The sequence below is a fragment of the Zea mays genome, chromosome 1 (genome assembly GCF_902167145.1).
Source record: "Zea mays cultivar B73 chromosome 1, Zm-B73-REFERENCE-NAM-5.0, whole genome shotgun sequence".
NCBI lineage: Eukaryota > Viridiplantae > Streptophyta > Magnoliopsida > Poales > Poaceae > Zea > Zea mays.
Window position 1 is genome coordinate 247,079,661 of NC_050096.1, and position 20,757 is coordinate 247,100,417.

Consider the following 20,757-nt stretch of genomic DNA (forward strand, 5'->3'; position numbering starts at 1 on the left):
TCTCTACTAATATAAAGTGGGAGTTTCTTCGTTCGTGCGTCACCCCTCCCCTTTTGTTTTTTTGCAAAAATAGGGTATAATTATGCACAAGTGGGGGTTTGAACCTCGGTTGTTGGTTCCACATTCACACCCACCTAGCCAACAAAACAAACATATTTTTGTGCTTTATATTCTATACTCAAGCATAATATAGATTTTTTTGAAAAATAGAGAAAATATAAAACCGGTCTGTACAAGGCCTAGCCCACCGTGCCACACCTAAGGTCCAAACATGACACAGTGATTGGGTCGGGCCGACACGAGCGGCGAGCCTGTTGTCCACATGTTCGGGCTAGACTGTGTCGGACCACGAGCCGCCCAACAGACCTGATCCATTTGAATATGTATACCCGTACACTAGTGATGCTTCCGCGCAGGCAGGCAGCGACGCAATCAAGACAATATCTCATGCAGACAGGTCTACCAGGTGTCATCATAATAGAGTTGTTAGGTCATCAATTGAAATACATGGGTTTTCGATTTGGTGAATTTGGGATTAGTTAGGTTCGATTCGAGATCGTAGCAGTTTGATTGAGGAGGGGAAGGGAGTCGACACAAGTACCTGTTGTGGCGCCAGTGCCCACCACACTTGCAAGGCATGAAGTCGTGAGGACACGAATAGAACCCTGCCGCCACCTTCCTCGCAAGCCACTCAGGACTTTCGGTTGCTCATTGTAAAGGTTTGGAACGTGTTTGAACAATTATCACATTTAAACAAGGTCTATCCATGTGATATATAGAAACCGTAACAATGCACAAGCATCTAATTAGTAAGGCCTCCTTTAGAATGCAGGAATTTTAGAGGAATTATATAGGAATTTCACATGAATCAGTTCGTTTTCACAGGAAAAACGCTAGAAACGTGAAAACTTCCCGCATTCCAAAAGGGGTCTAAACGTTGAAACATCTTTTCAGTCTTGACATAAAACAACACAATATAATATGTTGATTTTCATAAATTGAGTTCACAAAGCAAATAGCATAAAAGTAAATGGGTCAAGTTCAACCACTCAAGTCTATGCAACATGCAAGTTAGAACTTGCATCTATGATCAATAACCATCATCCAACTCATCAATGGCATCGGGCAGAGTAGAGCAGAAAGGAGGGCGGCAGGCAGAGCAGAGTAGGGAGGAGGGCAACAACGCTGGCCACTAGCGGCGACTCTGGAAGGGGGAGGCGGCCGGCGGGCGTTGGGCGGTGTTGGAGTCAAGTGACGAGTGACAGAGTTGGAGCCGCTAGCTGCTGGCAGCCCCTTGTGTAGATGCAAATTGCGGAGACCAACGACGCTCTAGGAGCTAGAGGCCGATGTTGGTCACCTGTTAAGATTCCCATGGGGGACCAAAACAGTGCAACACAATTAGATGTACTAGATCTTCATTCTCCCAATCTATCCCTTGATGTAAGATAGATTGAAAGAAGATTATCATAATCATGGGTTTAAGAAAAACAAGATAAGTAGGGACGATCAAGACAGGTCATTACTGATGCATTTCTTTTCCTATTCCTTCTTGATTACATATGATTACAATTATACCTTTGGAGGTTAGGACAACAATTCAGAGACAGGAAAGCAATATAGCTTCGGAGGCAGAGCAATTCCGATCCGGATCTCCTCTCTTCATGCATGACACTGTGCCTCTATTGATAGTGACGATTTGGCGTACAACTTCATATGAAATTACAATCATGCCCTCATTTCCTATATATACAAACTACAAAATCCACTAAGGGCATTGTCGTCTTTTTCCTTATAGACGTGTTGAACAAGCATTCTGGATTTCCCTTCATCTGGCCAGTCAAAGCCTCCATCCAACCGGTCAATAGCTTCGTATTCGAATCGTAAGACTGAAGTTTCCAACTTCATCTTCGTGCCCGTTGTCAAGACGAAGGTAGCTCTACCATTTCTTCGGCTGAAATAAACTTAGAGAACGATCAATATCTTAGTGTTTTGAGGACCTTCGGCAAGAGTAGGCTCCCAATAGCCGGTAGCTTTACTTGGAAGTTGATGGGCCTAGAGGCCGAATACTCTAAAACGCCCGAAATGTGAGTTAAACATCCAAAGACAAGCACCATGAAACAGACATTTAAACGTGTTTCACGGACTTCTGTGATCAAAACATGATGTGATTAAAACGTCCGGATGCTCCCAACTCATAAGCACATTTTACCGTTTATACGTCCGTAAACGATGTTTAAATCACATTTTAATAACCATGGCTGTTTGGTCTATCTCCACATCTAATAATGTTCCTGACAATATGCTGCGGGCTGGACTGTATCTGTACCCTTGTAGCGGAAGTTGCAATAACTATTTGAAAATAACAAGAAACTCCTCTTTCGTACTATTTTTTGGGACATCTATGCAAATATTTGCTAGCAATGGCTCTTTGATTGTAATTGTTAGTCTATTAAACAAAGTTCCATGCTTCTATTATAACAAAATTTAATTAGTAATATCTCTAACACCACCGTTAACTGTTCCTTTTGGCTGAGGACAGATACATTATTTTTGTACGTTTGAGTCCCACAAAGAAATATTTTACTCACACACAACATTGTCCATGACTCCATTCATTTTTGTAGTGGCAGTGGCTCAGCTCGGTCATTGGTTATTTCTCTGGGTCTGAAAGATCATTCTCAGGTAAGATTGAAAATTGCAGTGTCTGTTTTTTGGTAATATATGTGATGGTCCCTAGCCATCGTTATTTTCTCCAAACACATGTTCTGATTTATGAATTAGCAGGATCATAATGTGGAATAAAGTTGGTTTGAGGTTTCTAATCTCCTGGATATTATTAGAAGAAATGTTAACATTGAATAATCCAGATAGTTCCCAGTTGAAAACATTAATGGCGAGTCCGATGGCAAAATGTATGTCTGATGAGTAGCAATTTTGAACTTTGCAGGGAACACTGAAGGATATCATTGTAGCTGTGATCGAGAATCGCCTTTGGTGATGATTGAATAACTGAGCTGGGCATGGGATTGACATATTCAGCCCATCGATAAAGATATTGCTTAGCATTGCGCAAGAGGAGCCATCGTTTATACCATGCACTAAATTCTGGTAGTTTTGTAGTTAGACCTTCTATCTACTTGGATTAACAAAAGGTGGCTTTAAGCTGCTGTCAAAATTTGAGTGTCAGCTCTCACGCTAAACAAAAGGCACTGTATGCTGGTAAAACACTTCTGAGGTGAATCATGCTTTTCGAGGCTATTTGACAATTTCGGCTATAGCTTCCCCAGGCTTGCTACCAACCCAGTCCAACTCCAAGGTTTGGAAAATTCTGTAAAAAAAATCAAAACAAACTCGACATGAGGGAAACTACTCGACCAATTGGGTGCTTGTAGATGATATAAGTACATGTTAAGACTAATAAGTAGTGTATAACTAAGATGTTGTTTGGTCCACGAAATATAACGTAAATTGTAACAACAATAGTTCACATTCGATTAAAACAGTATTAAGTTTGAATAGAATGTTATTAGTGTCTAGTATGGTATCCGATAATGATTGGATTTAAATAAATATAGTTTCACATTATCGGTTCCTACGTTATACATATGTGAGCCAAACAACACTTAATTGTCGACACAATGCGTCTCTCTACGACTAGCTAGGAATATTCCACTGTTACTTGTCTCCCCGCGTCGACTGTCTCCCTGCATCGACTGTCTCCCTTCGTCGACACGGCTGTTCGTCTAACGCTGACAACAGCTCATCCATTGTGAAGTGGCATCTCTCGTCAGGCATCTCCAAGTCAAGATCCAAATCCCAGTTCATCATCCCGATCCCGTCGTAGTTATGTCGGCTAGAATCGAGGGAGGCACCTTCTCCTCCGACTCAACGCAGTCTCCAATCTGGACGTGCTGCCCTGTTACTACACCACCATTTATTGATCTATCACCAGGGGAGACATTGAAGTCAGGCGTGGTGGAGAAGCAGGTTGGTCGCAAGCGCCGAGCCAATGTCCGTATCTCTGGACCTAAGTGGGTGTAATGTCTCTGTGTGGCTGACAGGCGGGTCTAGGCTACCAGTACCTGCAAGTATAAATAATGGGTGCGTGTGTTTAGGAAAGGGATGCGTGTAATGAAGACTATTCCGAATCTCTAAGAAAACTCTGGTTCCCCTGCCGATCTCTTCTTCCCCAAGCTATCCTCTCTTCTCCTTAGGTAGCTAACAATATGGTATCAGAGGGCTTCGTTCCCTTGTGATCTATGGCATCCCCATCCCAGATCGATTCCGCCTTGACCTTGGCTCTTGAATCCCAAACCCGAGCCCTCCTATCGGAGTTGGACAAGAGGCTGCAAATCCTCGACAACAAATGGGAATCTCGGGTCAGCACTCTGGAGTCCAAGGCGACGGAGGCGGCGCAATCCTTGTCCGAATTCTCGGGCACCCATCGTGCTAATGTCGAGGCTCACCTTACCGCCGCGGATGCATCCACGGACACCAAAATCGGGCAGATCGAGGCCGACCTAGGTTACCGGGTGGCGGCACTCGAATCTACCGTGGGCGAAGATCTCCACTCCTCCATGGATTGGCTTCGATCGGAAGTGTCGAAGATGGAGATCCAGTGGTCTCGTGGCGCGCGCGCCAACGACTTCCACATGTCGGGCGTGCTGGGCGCGCATGGGTCGACACCGGGACGCTCATCGGTCGCCGGGGATGTCGTCGACATCTCTCGTTTTGGGCACCGTAATGACGCACATCACCGGGATAGTGGACCTTGGCACCCCAATGCTGATGCCCGCTACCCGGTCACGGGTATGCACAACCCCTATGCTTCTCCTTCGTTTACTTTTCCCCATCCTGGTAGTGTAGGATTTAATGAGCCAGATCTCCGCAGAATGTCACCGCACCATTTGGGGGGTTGCCTAAATTCAATTTCCTTTCGTTCGATGGAACCAATCCAAAATTATGGCAATCCAAATGTGAAAAGTATTTCAATATGTATGCTACTAAAGCAACTATGTGGGTTCAAGTGGCCACAATGAATTTTGTGGGAGTTGCTGATCGTTGGTTACAGTCTGTCGAACCACAACTTCCATCCATGTCATGGCGACAATTCTGCCAGTCATGCTAAGTGTGCTGACAATTGCCGCCATGACATGGATGGAAGTTGTGGTTCCGAATAAAATATCTTCTAAGTGTGCTGACACTATCCAGTTACATGCTGTCCAAGAGTTGTGGGAGATATTTTATTCGGAACCACATGAATCAGAGGGCGAGTTTGAAGATTCTGCTAAAACTTTCATGATCCTGCTGTCGACAGAGGCAATGTCTACAAAGAAGGCTCCATCTCGATCCTTTCGGCTTCAAGGCCAGCTTCAGGGTGAGAACATGTTGATACTCTTGGATTTGGGCAGTTCTCACTGCCTTTTAAACGCTTCTCGCACTTCATTGGTGTCTGGGTTCATGAGTTTGGAGACACCCCTAGTAGTCACAGTTGCTAATGGCAGAATTATGCACTGTCCATTGGAGCTTCCAAATGCTACCTGATCGGTTCAATAATTGGAATTTTGCACAACCTTTAAAGTCATTCCCCTCCCATATTACGACATTATCCTGGATATGGATTGGCTTGAGCGGTTTAGCCCCATGATGGTGGACTGGAAACACAAATGACTTTCTATCCCTCATTCTGGACAGATGGTAATATTACAAGGTTATCAACCCCTAGTCCCTGCTAGTACAATATTAGAAGTGTGGCCGGTTCCTGAGTTGCAGGACACTTCTGCCCAGCTGAACTGTGTTGAGGACATGTCCCTACCCAAGCCTATTTCCCACTTGCTTCATAGCTATGAGGATCTATTTCAGCCACTAACTACACTTCCGCCCAGCCGGTCATGTGATCACTCTATTCCACTCATTGACGGTGCTCGACCTGTCAGTATTCGACCGTATCGCTTCTCGCCGGCTTTGAAGGATGAGATCGAGTCTCAGGTCACAGAGATGTTACAAAGTGGATTGATCCAGCATAGCACCAGTGCCTTTTCATCTCCTATGCTGTTGGTGGAGAAGATGGACAATACCTGACGCTTTTGTGTTGATTACAAACACCTCAATGCCCTTACTGTGTAAGCCAAGTACCCATTGCCTATAATTGATGAGTTACTTGATGAGTTATTTGGCGCCTCCTGGTTTTCCATTTTGGATCTTCGAGCAGGATTTCACCATATTTTGTTGAAGGACGATGAAGCTCAAAAAACCGCATTTCAGACTCATTTGGGACACTAGAAGTTTCGAGTTATGGCATTTGGGCTGACGGGGGCTCCTGGCACATTTCAGAGGGCGATGAACCATACCCTAGCTCCCTTATTAAGGAAATGTGCACTAGTATTTTTTGATGACATTCTGGTTTACAACGCATCCCTTAATGAGCACATCAGTCACTTGGAACAGGTGTTTGAACTGCTCTCTGCTGATGATTGGAAGGTTAAGCTTTCCAAGTGCAAGTTTGCCTAACAACAGGTTGCCTATCTAGGACATGTTGTCAATTCAAAGGGAGTGTCGACTGATCCAGTTAAGATCGAAGCTATTGCAAACTAGCCAGAACCTTCTTGTGTTAAGGAATTGCGTAGCTTCTTGGGCCTCGCCGATTATTATCACAAGTTTATACGCCACTTTGGCATTATCTGCCAACCTCTCACTGCATTGCTGAAGAAAGGGGTTCTGTACATTTGGACCAGTGACCACACATGTGCATTTCATACCTTGAAGACTGCTCTTACTCAAGCTCCAGTTCTGTCCTTGCTGGATTTTGCTTCCCCATTCTTTATAGAAACCGATGCTAGTGCAGTTGGAGTCAGTGCCGTGCTTATGCAGCATTGTCACCCCCTTGCCTTTCCTAGCAAGGTGTTGGGTCCCAAATCTCATGGCTTGTCAACTTATGAAAAGGAGTACCTCACTGTTATCCTGCCAGTCCAACAGTGGCGGTATTACCACGAGAATGCAATCCGCCGATCCAGAACGAGGTAGGCCTTCCACAAAATCTAAAGAAATAGTGTGCCAATCTGTTGTGGGAATCGGCAAGGGCTGAAGTTTGCCCGGATATGCTGACCGGTCAGGCTTTGCTTGTAAACATATTTGACAATTTTTGACAAAGTATTGCATGCACTGTTTGAGTCTACTCCATGCAAAAAGTTGCTTGACCCGACAATAAGTGACCGAGATGCCCGAGTGACCACCCACTGGAGAATAATGCAGAGCTGACAATATTCTATGGAGTTGATCGTCACTGCCCACCCAAATTCTGCCTTTGTATTTCAGTAGCCCATTTTGGAGTGTATAATTAGGCACAACATTGGGGTCGAGAGAGAGCTTCGCCAACAAAGACTGAGCATCTGAATCTAGAGTGTAACTGGCTTGAACGTCCAGCAACCATTGAGGTACAACTACTGATATAGCCTGACAGTCAGTCGTTGCACGACGGTACAAGGCATCGACCACATGATTCTCAGTCCTAGGCCGATATTGGATTTTATACTGTAGCCCAAGCAATTTGGTGAAAACCTTATGTTGCCAAGGTCAATTGAAGGAAGAAGACGAAGAGTGTGAGTGTATAAAGTTAGACGTAGGTAAGAGAGGAATTGTAGAGAGTTAACCGTGCAATTTATCTTCATATGCCCATACTTATCATTTTTATTCCTTGCAATATAGCAAACAATTACAAACATACATTCTGCTTTACACAAGAAAATAGCTCGAATGTACTTTGAAGGCTGAGCTAAATGAAGTTATGATCCCTTGAGAGGTGAATTTATGCATGACACTATTCCTTTATTTATAGGGGAGATGTACAACTTCGTAGGAAATTACAAGTATGCCCACAAAGTTTACACATTTGATTCACAAATACTACAGAGACAATATTGTCTTGCCCTCTTCTTCTTTCTTGTTGCACAAGTTTTCTGAGCCTTGTTCTTATCTGCTTCATGCATGAAGCCTTTCGCTGCTTAGGCTAGTGACTTCAGCGTGCACCTTCGCCATGTTCTGGTTTGCTATCTGCTTCTTCCGAAGGTTGGTTTCGTCTATTTTTTATATCGTGCCCGAAACACACTTTCTCAATCTGAAACAAAAGGTTTTGAGGATCTTCGGCAATATAGGCCCCCAACACTCTAATTAGCTTGTGTAGTTGTTCACTCTTGATTGATGTTGTGCTCTATAGTAAAGATCAAAAGCTGCTAGGCTTGTTTAGGGAGCTTGCTTTGGATGAAATTAGAGGCAGTGCAAGTAGTGGGCATTAGGACTTGTTATTTTACTAGTCAACATGTACTAGTGTTGTCAAGTTTGTATAAAACATTTTATATGCTAGCTATTCACCCTATTTAGCCATATAGATCCTATCATCCGGTATGAAAGCCAAGTTAAATTTATAGGAATTATTAATAACCTAATTAAGGAGTAAATTATGGTCATGAATGACGTCGATACGCCATCATAGTTTGATGGCACCAACTATCATTATCGAAAGAAGAAATATGTCTGCATCTTGAGATAATGAGTAGAAAAATATAGAGCTATGGATGAGCCTCTAGAAATAGAGAAAATTCCATGTATGGTATTATAATTTTGGATAATACCTTATTTTGCATCGTAAATATTCTAATTCCTTCCATGCCACTCGGATACAATTTCTTATCTTTTATACCATCATCAGTAGTATAGAAGGGTAAGTAAATTACATGCCCTAATTTCTTCTATACCACTAGCGATGGCATGGAAGGGTAAGAAATTACATTCTGAATGGTATAGAACGAAGGGATTTACATATTTTATGGCTAGTTTGGGAACTATATTTTCCCAAGAGATTTCTATTTTCCCAAGAGAAAATGAACTAATTTCCCTTGGAAAACGAAAATCTCGCGTGAAAACGGGGTTCTCAAACTATGATAAATAAGACACCGGGTAAAATTACTGTGAGATATGGACAAGTGTTGGGTAAAGATATGCCGAGCCGCAGGAGAAATATCTGGACAAAACAAAACACAGCTGGCCCTAGCCGTAAGATTTCGATCATATGGATATGGGTCAGAAATCGGGTGTTCAAACCAGTGGAAAGACCCGATTTTTGAAAATCCTTCGTACCGGTTGTTTTGAGTTGTCTCAACTGTCAACAGTATAGTACATGTACACTCGGTTGTTGGCAGTAGTCGTGGAGTCAACCGAACGACAGGTACACAGCCACCCTTATGTTGCTGCGTCACATGCACTGCTGAATGCTTGCAAACGCCGCATTCTCGACAGACGACAGGTGCTTTGCAACATAGACGCCGATGCACCCGTCACCCTGCAAGAAAAGAAATCTACAGGAAGACTCCCAGCTCGCCGGTGATCGAGTGGCATGGATGTGCCAAACGCAACCGTGGAGGCCGAGCCACTGCTCGTGCCACGCAGGTCCACCGAAGGTGGCTCGGCGGCGGCAACCGAGTCGAAGAGACTTCTCCGGCTCGCTGGGCCACTGGTCCTGAGCTTCATCCTGCGGAACGCCGTCCAGATGGTGTCCGTCATGTTCGTCGGCCACCTCGGGAAGCTCCCCCTCGCCGGTGCCTCCCTGGCCTCGTCGCTCGCCAACGTCACGGGCTTCAGCCTGGTCGCCGGCATGGCCGGCGCCCTCGACACGCTGTGCGGGCAGGCGTTCGGGGCGCGGCGGTACGCGCTGCTGGGCGTCTACAAGCAGCGCTCCATGCTGGTGCTGGCGCTCGCCAGCCTCCCCGTGGTGCTGACGTGGGTGTTCGTGGAGCAGCTCCTCCTGGCCATCGGCGAGGACCCGGACATCGCCGCGGAGGCCGGCGCGTACGCGCGGTGGCTGATCCCGTCCCTCGCCGCGTTCGTGCCCCTCACCTGCCACATGAGGTTCCTGCAGACGCAGAGCGTCGTGGTGCCCGTCATGGCCAGCTCCGGCGTCACGGCGCTCGCCCACGTCCTGCTGTGCTACACGCTGGTGTACAAGGTGGGCATGGGGAGCAAGGGCGCCGCGCTCGGCGCCGCCGTCTCCTACAGCGTCAACTTGGCCGTGCTCGCTCTTTACGTCAGGCTGTCCAGCGCTTGCAAGGCAACATGGACAGGGTTCTCCACCGAGGCCTTCTCTTTCTCTGGTCTGCGGGAGTACGCGAAGCTCGCCGTCCCGTCGGCGATGATGGTTTGGTAATTCATTTAAGGCGAATTGAATTCCTATAGGGATCAATAGTTGCCTGACCATGCATTTCATTTGACTGGTGCATGCGTGCCTTTGATTAATTTCTTCAGCTTGGAGTGGTGGTCGTTTGAGCTGCTCGTTCTTCTCTCTGGGTTTTTGCCAAACCCTAAACTCGAGACTTCCGTCCTGTCAATATGGTAACGATTGAACAGAGATACTCATGTCTGTTACTGGCTAGTTTAATTTCTTGAATTAATCTCTTTACTGAACATTATTGTATTCCTGTATTGAACTTGTAGCGTCAACACCGCTATTCTGCTGTACATGGTACCGCTGGGCCTTGGCACATCTGCAAGGTGTTCGACCATCAGGGCTGAACAGAAGATTGGATGTGGCAAACAGAAGATTGGAGCACGCGTAAACCTCGGCGCCTTTTACATGGTTGGCATTCCAACAGGGCTGTTGCTTGCGTTTGTGTTCAACCTAAATGGAATGGTACGCACAATGTCTCTACCACCTTTCTCCTCTCTGCCCTACCACCAGTTGTTGCAACGGTCACTTTCACATACCCATGACTCCATGAGATCGAGAGGGAGGTAGTTGTCTTGTCTAGCTACTCCAAAGCCTCCGGCCGGTCTGAACTATCCTTCACAGGGTCTTTGGCTTGGCATTGTGTGCGGGAGCATCAGCAAACTGGCGTTGCTCCTGTGGATTGCACTGCGCATAGATTGGGAGAGCGAAGTAAGTAACAAATGGGGCTGCAAGGCTTTTTTTTTTTACTATATTATTGCCGTACGTGCAGCTTAACTGATGTGTTCTCGTGGTTCCAAATTTAGGCTATCAAGGCCAAGGACAGGGTCCTCCGTTCGTCAGGGCAAACATAATGATGAGGGTCTCCTACCTTTGTCGCATAAACATATGTCATTTGTCAGGGATATTTAGTGGTAAGGATCCGTTTGGCATTGCTGAACCACCCAATCTCAGTCTCAGCTCTACTTCAAAGCCTTCATCATGAAGTTAGAGAAGGGGAAAAAAGGCGTGCAACTTTGACGTTAACTCCAGCTACTGCCGGTCCTGCTTTTAAGGGCATGCGTGTATTTTTATACTATGTTCCAGCAAGTGTGTGTATTTTTTATATACCATCTAATTTTTATTGTCTCCTATTTTACTTTTAAACTACAACACGATAAATAAAAAAGAATTGAGAGAGTATGTATGATCTAGCTAAGACCTTGTTCGGGTATTAATATTTCTATATTCCACATGGATTAGATGGGATTGGAAAAAATATGAATAATGTTGAATTGTTTGGAATTTAAACAAACTCAATCTTGTTCAATCCATATGGATTGAGATTAAAGTATCAAACCGAACAAAGCCTAGTTGGTGAGAGTGGGGTTGGTTTGACTTTTGGTACTAGCTTGTCTCCCAAAAACTAAAAGTCAAACCAATGTACCCGATTTAGTGCTGTTTAGAAGCACCTAGTTTTTAAGAAACTGTTTTATATAAATTAAGATAGTTTCGAATATACCAGTTTATGTCTCAATTTATAGAAATTAGATTATCAATTTCTTAAAAACTAAGAAGCTAATCTCTCATAGTTAAAAGATAAAAAACCAGTTTTCTAAAAACTAGGTTGCTTACAAACAAGACCTTAGTTACAATTTTTTTTTCAAAAGACAATTTTCTCGCCGTTCAAAACTGAAAACATGTCTTGATATGTTTTTAAAATATATGTGGAATAATTTTTAGTTGCTTTTAGAGGTTTTCATCTTCTCACAACCACCAATCAACCAAACGGACCGGGTTGAGACGGCAGCTCGACGGCCCTAGGCGCTCACTAGCCTGCGGCAGGGACTGAGCCCGTAGGGTGAGGTGGAATTTACTAGCACTCAGAATTGAAGAAGAGAGAGACACGAGCTAGGCAGAACAAGCACAATACGAGACAAAAAAAAAAACGGCGTACGTACGATTGATCCTGATAACTCGGCCTCCTTTCGTACGTGAGCCACTCACTCCTGTACGCACGATCCCGACCGCTTCGCTTTCACCAGCTAGAGGCCTATATTAACAGATCAAAATTTACAATTTAATCTTTTAATAATTTATTTTTTATTTAGTTGTATAGACCACCAGATTGTAGATGTAAAGGCTGCAAAATATTTTCTTTGCATCCCATATATAAAGAATTTTTTCCCCTCGCTGACGGCATGCAAACAACTGCAGGAACGCCAGCCCCGAGCTGTTGGGCAAGCTCAGGCCTCCTTTAGGGGTAGTTTAACAAAAAAATTTCAAGAAATTTGTTTTTCTAAAGATTTTTTTGGAAAATAGAAATCTCTTAGAAAAATAATGAAAAATAAGGTTAACAAACTTACCTAACTAAGAAATTTCATATAAATATTATAAGAATTTTACAGCATTAGTTGAAAAACTCAGAAAACACAGTATTTAGGTTAGAAAAAAAAGGCCTCAACCACGTTCTCCACAAGTAGCAACTAACTCGGTCCTCATTACGTCAAAAACATACATTAGTGACGTGTTTTTAGGTTACTTATTGATGTGTGTAAAACGTATCTTAGATTTTATTTTTTAATTGAATCTGATAAGTGACGCGTAAAAACATGTCACTAATAAAACCACTTCAGTGACGTGCCTTTATAAATACATGTCACTAACCGAACCACTTCAGTGACGTGTTTTTATAAATATGTGTCACTAACATAACTACCCTGCGAAAATAATTACTATATACTGAACAACCGTGTGTGGCTTATGAGATTCAAACTCACGACCTACACGTAAGACAAGAGCTCATCTACCACGGCACCACCAAACTTTTTTTGTGTGTGTTACATTTCCAGACGGCACATATTATAACAAACCGAATGTAAATTGATTATTTGAGGCACTAAATGAATTCAAATAAAAACTTATCAACTATAAAGTTGCATAACTTTATGACATCTACAAGTTTTATTTTGGTACTTTCATCATTTGAGGTCGTTTACAAAATTTTATTTTCCAATTTGAAAACTTCAAACATATTTTTCTATGGCAAGATGATTTCAAATCAAAACATTGTCAACTACAAAGTTTTATAACTTTTCAAGACCTACAACTTTCATTTTTTGTTTTTTTTCATCTGAGGCCATTTAAAAAAACGAATTTTAACTACCCGTGAAGCTAGTGACATGCTTATATATACAGGTCACTAATGTATATGTATTAGTGACATGTATTGAAAAACACGTCACTAAACAGATATGACGTCTGAAGCTAGTGACATGTTTATATATACACGTCACTATTTATATGTATTAGTGAGGTGTATTTAAATACACGTCACTGAACATACTTGACGTCTGAAGCAAGTGACGTGTTTATATATACATGTCACTAAACAAATCACATTGGAGACACGTAAAATAAAAAATTTTGAAACTTTTTTATTGGAGTTTAGCTTCTAGTCCCCAAATGGTTCCAATATCAAAAAGTTTCTCTTTGTTTTGTTCAAGTCTTTAATACTAATTAGTAGTTGACTATGAAAATAGGGGTATATTATGCTTAGCTACCTCATTAGGATGAGAAGGTTGGGGTGAGAAAATATTTGGGGATAAAGAAGACTTCCAACCTAGGCGGAAATTCTAACCGATCTAGAAGTCTTGATTATCACTTATCTTTACTAGATAAACTTGAGCAGGTTGATCGACTCCTCGTCCGATCTTCACATTCTATCCTCTGAATGTTTTGACCAAGTTAATTTAGGGGGACATGATAGGGTAGAGGGAATTAGGTTAGATAAGGGATTTAGATTAGATTAGATTAGATTGGGTCTTGGTTGCTCCTTAGGGTGGGGTAAGCATGCATATTAAGAAAATGATACTGGCATTAGATTAGTTTGTGTTTGATTTGGTTTAGAATTAGAGTACCAAATTTCCTTATAATCTATTTATATATATATATGCACATATTAATTAATATGTTATTGTGTGCATAACTCTACAACACATCTCACTAAAACAAAGAGGAAAATCAAGCATTTATCATAAAAACAAACATCCAAGTGCACTAATACCTATATAATAGTTTTTTATGATTTCTAGAATTAGGACTTCTATTCCTTGGGAAAACTTAGGGGCATGATCCCATGGTGTGAAATTCCTTTGTCTTTAGGAAAGGAAAGGTAAGAGAAATCAGAGGAGAAGCATCTCATATGTGTGCTAGAATCAAGTTGCACACATATGACCACATAGTGTATAAAAACCAGTCTCACTATATTTATTATATAAGCATAATGTCTATACAAAATTAACTAAATAATAGAAACTAAACGACAATGACGATGACAGCGAGGATGACAACAACGATGATGATCCCGATAGCAAGCCATAGGCAGATTGACCAAGTGATGATAGCCTAGACCTACTCGAACACTTCATAGTAGTCTTCCTTCTATTGACCTGATTCTAAACAAAATCCCACATTGATTGAGCTCACTTATGGTGGGGCTCAGCAAGTGTGTGAGAAATAGAGCAGTGACTGGCTTACAAATGAATATGGTTGAGGCTGAACATTAGCTTTTAATTTTTGTTGGTCAAAATTTTATTAGAAATTAATAAGTATAAGTAAATACGATCCCAATTATATAAATGATCATAAATAAAATACCCATAGTGCAATGCATGTCCGGTTAAATTTACTTCCATGTATTAATCATGTGAGAGAACTGAAAGGATCACAATGCCCAAGAGGGGGGGTGAATTGGGCTTTTCTAAAAATCAACACTAATTAAAAGCTAAACAAGAGCTAAGCAAGAGCCCAACTTCACCCCAACAACTAGCACTAAGATAATAATACTAGAAATACAATAATGCTATGACAATACTTCAAATACTTGCTAAACAAATACACAATGAAAAGTGCTTGAATTAAGTGCGGAATGTAAAGCAAAGTTTAGAAGACTCCTCCAATTCTTCCCGAGGTATCGAAGAGTCGGCACTCTCCACTAGTCCTCGTTGGAGCACCCGCGCAAGGGTATCGCTCCCCCTTGGTCCTCGCAAGAACCAAGTGCTCATTACGAGATGATCCTTTGCCACTCCGGCGCGGTGGATCCCTCGAGACCGCTTACAAACTTGAGTCGGGTCACCAACAAGATCTTCACGGTGATCACCGAGCTCCCAACGCCACCAAGCCGTCTAGGTGATGCCGATCACCAAGAGTAACAAGCCGTAGACTTTCGCTTGACCAAGAGAAGCCTAATGCAAGTGGTGTGTGCTCTAGGTGGCTCTCGCTAGCTATAATGAGGAACAAACGCAGATTAAGATTCTCTAATCTCCTCACTAGGCTTTTGGTGCTTGCAATGCTCTAGCAATATGCTGGAATAAATGTGGAGTGCAAGACATTGAATATGGTGGGTGGAAGGGGTATAAATAGCCCTCACCCACCAACTAGCCGTTACAGGCATCTCACTGCGCAATGGCGCACCGGACAGTCCGGTGCGCCACCGGTGCGCCAACGGTCGTTTCCAACGGCTAGTTCTGACAGTTAGCCGTGCACACCGGACAGTCCGGTGCACTGTCCGGTGCGCCACTAAAATTCCTTTCTGAAACAGGGCGCTCTCGGGTTTCTGAGAAGGGAAGTTTCTTCCCCGGACCAACCTGGCCCCACCTGGCAGAGGGTGCACCGGACAGTCCGGTGCACACCAGACAGTCCGGTGCCCCAGGGCCAGAAACCCTAACTCTTGTTTTTCAGCTGATTTTCAAATCGGTTTTCGTTCTAACTTGTGAGTGAGTTCTAGAGTGACACCTAGCACTGTATGTGAGTGTGATTGTGCACCAACACTACACTAGAACTCTCTTGGTCAAACTAGTCATCGACAACCCCTCTTTATAGTACGGCTAAAATAGAATAAAAGACCTATCTAAATCACGAGTGTCCACATCTCCTTGACACTCGGACTCTGTAGTCCTTCACCTTTTGTTTCGTCGTTTTAGCCGTCGCTTCGAGTTCTTATCTCTGGGATTGTTTTCACCGTTGTAGTACTTCTACCTGTCATGCGACCTAACTTACCATTTGTCTCTACAAAACACACGTTAGTCACATATGACATTACGTTGTCATTAATCACTAAAACCAACCAGGGGCCTAGATGCTTTCAATCTCCCCCTTTTTGGTGATTGATGACAACCCTACAAGATTTGTGAGAGTAGTTTGTTTTGAAGTTTCTGTTAATAGAAAGGATGGTTAGTTATACTCAGTAATCTTTGACAGAAAGAACGTGTACCATAATAATAAGAGTGAGCGCATACACATCATAAGATTCTTGTTCATATAAAAGTGAAGTTAAATCAATGAATCAAGAACTAGAAGACTGGTGATAAAATATAAGGTGAAAACATAATACACATAGTCAATCATAAGCAACGAGAGTATATATAGAGTTTGTGAGCCAAAAGCACCAAGCTAGTACAGAGAGTAACAAGCACATATATTACATCAAAATGACTCTCTACTAACTCTCTAACTCCCCCTAGCTCTCACAACTCATATCTCTCCCCCTTTGGCATCAAACACCAAAAGGGTACCCGAACCTAAACATCCGAAGCGGGAGGAGGCGGCGGGGGCGCATCCGGTCGCGGTCGAGGCAGCAGAGTGAACGCCGGCGGGGGGTCAGAGTCAGTCTCGGATCCAGGATCTGCGGTAGAAGCTGGAGCTGGTACTGACTCAGACTGAGGCCGCGCTGCAGAAGCTGCCGGAACTGAAGGGGTCACAGATACTGCCACAGCAGGAGTGGTAACAGCAGAAGCCGGTGGCACTGGCGGCTGCGAGCAGACAGAGCTGAGAACCGGAGAGGTGAAAGCCAAAGTGACCGGCCGGAGCGGAGAAGGACCAACAGAAAGAAGAGGGGGTCCGGTCTGAATCGCTGGCACAACTGGAGCCTAAAGCAGAGGAGGTGGAGCAGACTGAACTGGGGGAACTGAGACACCAGAATGCTGTAGCATAAGAGCCATGAATGCCCTGCTCTCAGCCCGATCCTGAAGTAGCTGCTGCTGAAGTGAATCCTGTCTGTCCTGTATAGTCTGAAACATCGAGAGCATCCTCTCGAATAACTGCTGATGGGCTGCTGCCTGGCGGGACTGCTCGGCTGCCAAGTGAGCCTGCTGCTGAGTGAGAGTCTGAAGAATCGAAGCAAGTGCAGGGTCAATAGCCGGAGGGGCAGCAGGGGCAGCACTAGAACTCCCAGCCTCATGATCATGTGAGCGTGGAGGCATAGGAGGCGGAGGCGGAGGAATCCCTAAATCATCATCATCATCATCAACAACAACAACAACTGTATCCTGAGTGTCGAACTGACGAAGAGCAGCATCCTCGGCCTGAGAGTCAAAAACAGGAGCAGAAGCTGGCACAGGAGCCTCAGGCGCAGGATGGTAGGATCCAAAAACAAGGCGTGAGGCCTCAAGTGTGCCCTGAAACTGTGGAGGCCGAATCAGCTGCGCAAAGATGTGGCACAAGTAGTGAGCATATGGCAACTTTCGACGAGCACGAATGCCATCCAAAACAGTGTCCTCGATCTCACAAATAAGAAAATCCACGACGTCAAACTCAGAGTGAGAGACTAGGGCACCAAGGAGCCAGAGCTGGATATGTGTGGTAGCCTCCCTGTATCCCATCCTCGGTAGAAGAGTCCGTCTGATAAGCTCAAATAAGTACTTGGCTGCTGTAGTAAAATCTGCTGGTGAACGTCGCGACCCATCTGAGAAGGGCGGGCGGAACAGAGCCGCGACGTAAGCTGTACCCGGAGCCACACCGCCGTGAGGGCGACGAGGAGGGTCAGAGGTGCCGTAGCAGAGGCTGTGAAGTCGAGTCATCGACTCGGGAAATCCAAAGAGCTGGCGAATCTGACTGGCAGTAATGGTGACATCCTCTCACTCAAAACGAAACCTCATCCAGTGATGATCCGGGTCTATCCATACAGAGGCGTAGAAGACTCATACCCACTCCTCAACATACCTGCCGCTGGTAGTCAAAAGGGTCAGAAGGCCAGACAGATATGTGAGGTGCGCCTCAGAGTCAGCACCGGCGGCAAGCAGAAAGGCTAGAAGATCCAAAAGCTGGTGCACTCGCAGAGCAATCTATGCAGACAACTATGCCCTGAAGAAGGACTCCTGAATACGGGTGCTGAATAGGTCAACTGCTGCAGGGTCCCTCTGAGCCAGTAACCAAGACTCTACGGGTACGTATCTGAACCTACGTACCCGTGCTGCTGTAGCACGCTGAAGGTCAAAAAGTCTGGGATCCGCAGCAAGTGGTCGTACCTCAGTCTCATCACGCTCCCGGAATCGAGGTGGAGGGATAGGAGGAGCTGAAGCGGGAGCGGGAGGAGGAGCAGTGGAAGTTGGTGTAGTGGAGGTAGCGGGTATGGCTGTGGTGGTGGATGGCGCAATAGGGGTGACGGGAGCAGGCAGAGTGGGTGGTGGAGTGGAAGCAGTGGTGTGAGTGGAGGAGCGAGGCCGGGAGGCGAGACGACGAACACGGTACGCAATCTGGTCCGACGGAGTCTGTGGCTGATCTCCAAGCTCGGCCTGCGCAGCGGCTGCTACTGCTGCTGCCGCTGCACGGGCTGCTCTGTCCATACGCCGCTTCTTGCGGCCTTCCTGCTGCTCCAGGTGAACTGTCTTGCCCTTGACCTGCCTGAAGGGGCGACGAGGATCCTCATCATCGCCTCCTCCTGGCGCCGACACATTCTTTGTGCGCGGCATCCTGACCTGATGACTGCAAATGAGAGATAGAGACTAAGCACAGATCGATAATATCCGATAGAATATCAAAGGATGAGATGGCTACCTGGAAAGCTCACACGAGAGGTGACGATCCAGACAGGACAGGAGATGGCACACAGGCAATCAAGGTCACTGAAATGACAGAAGAGGTGAGCACGTATTAGTCACATAGTCATAAGTATATGAAATGTGAATAAATACATACACAGAGAAATATGGCACAGAAAACAAGAGATGAGACGATCGAGAGGTCAAACGATGTGAAAACGACGTTTGAACGATAAACAGTGCCATAGGAGGTTTGGAATTTGAATTGAGACACGAAATGACATGGAATTGAGCCGATACTTCACGAATAGGTTTATATAGGTGAATATGAGTGAAGTGTGTGCTTGGTTTGAATTTAGGCGAAGAAAAAGAGATTTGGGCACTCGGCTCGGAAACGATCGCTCGAAACGGGGAATTTGGTGAAATTAAAGCCTGGAATCTCGGATTGGCGTGAAATTTGGCAAATATGTTACTGGAAGTGTTGTGAAGTTGCCTAAAAAATTTGGGTTCAATTGGAGCATTTTGGCTGGTTTGGGCATTTCACCGAGCACATGGTGGGCGAAGTTTTAAGGTTTCGGGGAAATGGCTATTTGAGGTGGAAAAAACCCTCCCGAAGGAGCTAGGAACCTGCAAGGATACTCAAGGCACACAGAGAAACACATATGACCACTTGGTTTCACTGGATTTCACAGGAAATTGGAATTGGCACACAAAGGGTGGTGCACTGCCTCACTGTCTAAAGAAATAGATTGAAGAGACAGAGGGAGAGGAGAGCTGAGAGCTGCTCACCGAGCGAGGGAGAAGAGACGAGCGCAGGCACAGGGTCACCGAAGGATCTCCGCCGGGGAGGGGAGATCGCCGGCGAGGGGGAGCAGTCGCAGAGAACAGAGAGCACAGAGGGAGAAATGAACCTCTGGCTCGGTCTCGGGCTGGAGGCCTTTTTTTTAAAACGCGATATGGGCGCACCGGATAGTCTACAGTACCTGTCCGGTGCACACCGGACAGCGCACAGTAGCTGTCTGGTGAACCACCGGACAGCGCACAGGGGAAAGGAGTTTTAGCGCGCGGCAGCCGGTGCACCGGACATTGCACAGTGCAGTGTCTGGTGCACACCGAACTGTCCGGTGAGCCTTGACAGAGGGAAAATTTGAATTTTTTGAAATTTTCTATCTAGTTCCCAACCAAACCAAATCTCAACTTATAAACACACAAAATAACACTTGTTGGGACAGGTATTGGCACCCTCATAAATTTTCTCATATTTTTCAAAATATTTTGCCATAGGCTAGATAATTTTTAGAGAAAATAGGCAAATGGTGAAATTTGCATTTTGGCTTGCACTAGGGGTTTTCATGAGTGATTTGAGTTTTGAATACTCCCCCTAGGTGCAGTACCTCATGCATATTTCAAGAACCAACAATTGCATAAAAAGTAAGAATTTAAGTGCTAAAAGCTTAAAACTAAGACTTGTCAAGTTTGATCCGAGTTAAGCTTTTTCACTCGCTTTGTTGGCGGTTATCTCAACTAGGTTAGACAAGCCCTAGATGCAATACAATAAATTTAAACATGCAATGCAAGCTTGACAACACCATTTGACATTTTACATAAAATTTCTGAGATCAAGAATATTTAGTTCATTCCTCAACATGCAAAAGCGGGTCTTATCAAGAGGCTTAGTGAAAATATCCGCTAATTGATCTTCCGACCTCACTCCTTCTAAAATGATATCTCCTTTAGCAACATGAT

General features: G+C 44.5%; 2 protein-coding genes across 9 annotated transcripts in view; both read left to right on the forward strand.

Annotated features, from left to right (window-relative positions):
• The window catches only part of LOC100273716 (proteasome assembly chaperone 3), a 33,439-nt gene extending 30,157 nt beyond the window's left edge, over window positions 1–3,282 (forward strand). For 4 of the 8 annotated variants that reach the window (XM_035964284.1, XM_020546789.3, XM_008666742.4 and 1 more), the window contains exons 7-8: window positions 2,625–2,682; window positions 2,948–3,282. In XM_035964284.1, coding sequence (XP_035820177.1) covers window positions 2,625–2,682; window positions 2,948–2,998 — 109 coding nt within the window. In that variant the 3' untranslated portion in view covers window positions 2,999–3,282. Of the gene's footprint in view, window positions 1–1,795; window positions 1,931–2,624; window positions 2,683–2,947 lie in introns of all 8 variants that reach the window. The other 4 variants (XM_035964285.1, XM_035964286.1, XR_004855514.1 and 1 more) reach the window with 3 other exon arrangements.
• Window positions 3,283–9,305: 6,023 nt separating this feature from the next.
• Window positions 9,306–11,394, forward strand: LOC100285292 (transparent testa 12 protein). The gene is made up of 5 exons (NM_001158185.2): window positions 9,306–10,191; window positions 10,294–10,380; window positions 10,483–10,678; window positions 10,838–10,924; window positions 11,020–11,394. Exons 1-5 carry the CDS (start codon window positions 9,389–9,391, stop codon window positions 11,065–11,067), a joined length of 1,221 nt encoding a protein of 406 aa, NP_001151657.2. The 5' UTR covers window positions 9,306–9,388; the 3' UTR covers window positions 11,068–11,394.
• The last annotated feature ends 9,363 nt before the right edge of the window (window positions 11,395–20,757 follow it).

Coding starts and splice junctions, on each gene's coding strand:
- LOC100285292 (NM_001158185.2), top strand. CDS start 9,389: ATGGATGTGCCAAACGCAACCGTGGAGGCCGAGCCACTGCTCGTGCCA. Junction 10,192..10,293: donor CCGTCGGCGATGATGGTTTG/GTAATTCATTTA, acceptor TAATTTCTTCAG/CTTGGAGTGGTGGTCGTTTG. Junction 10,925..11,019: donor GCATAGATTGGGAGAGCGAA/GTAAGTAACAAA, acceptor TTCCAAATTTAG/GCTATCAAGGCCAAGGACAG.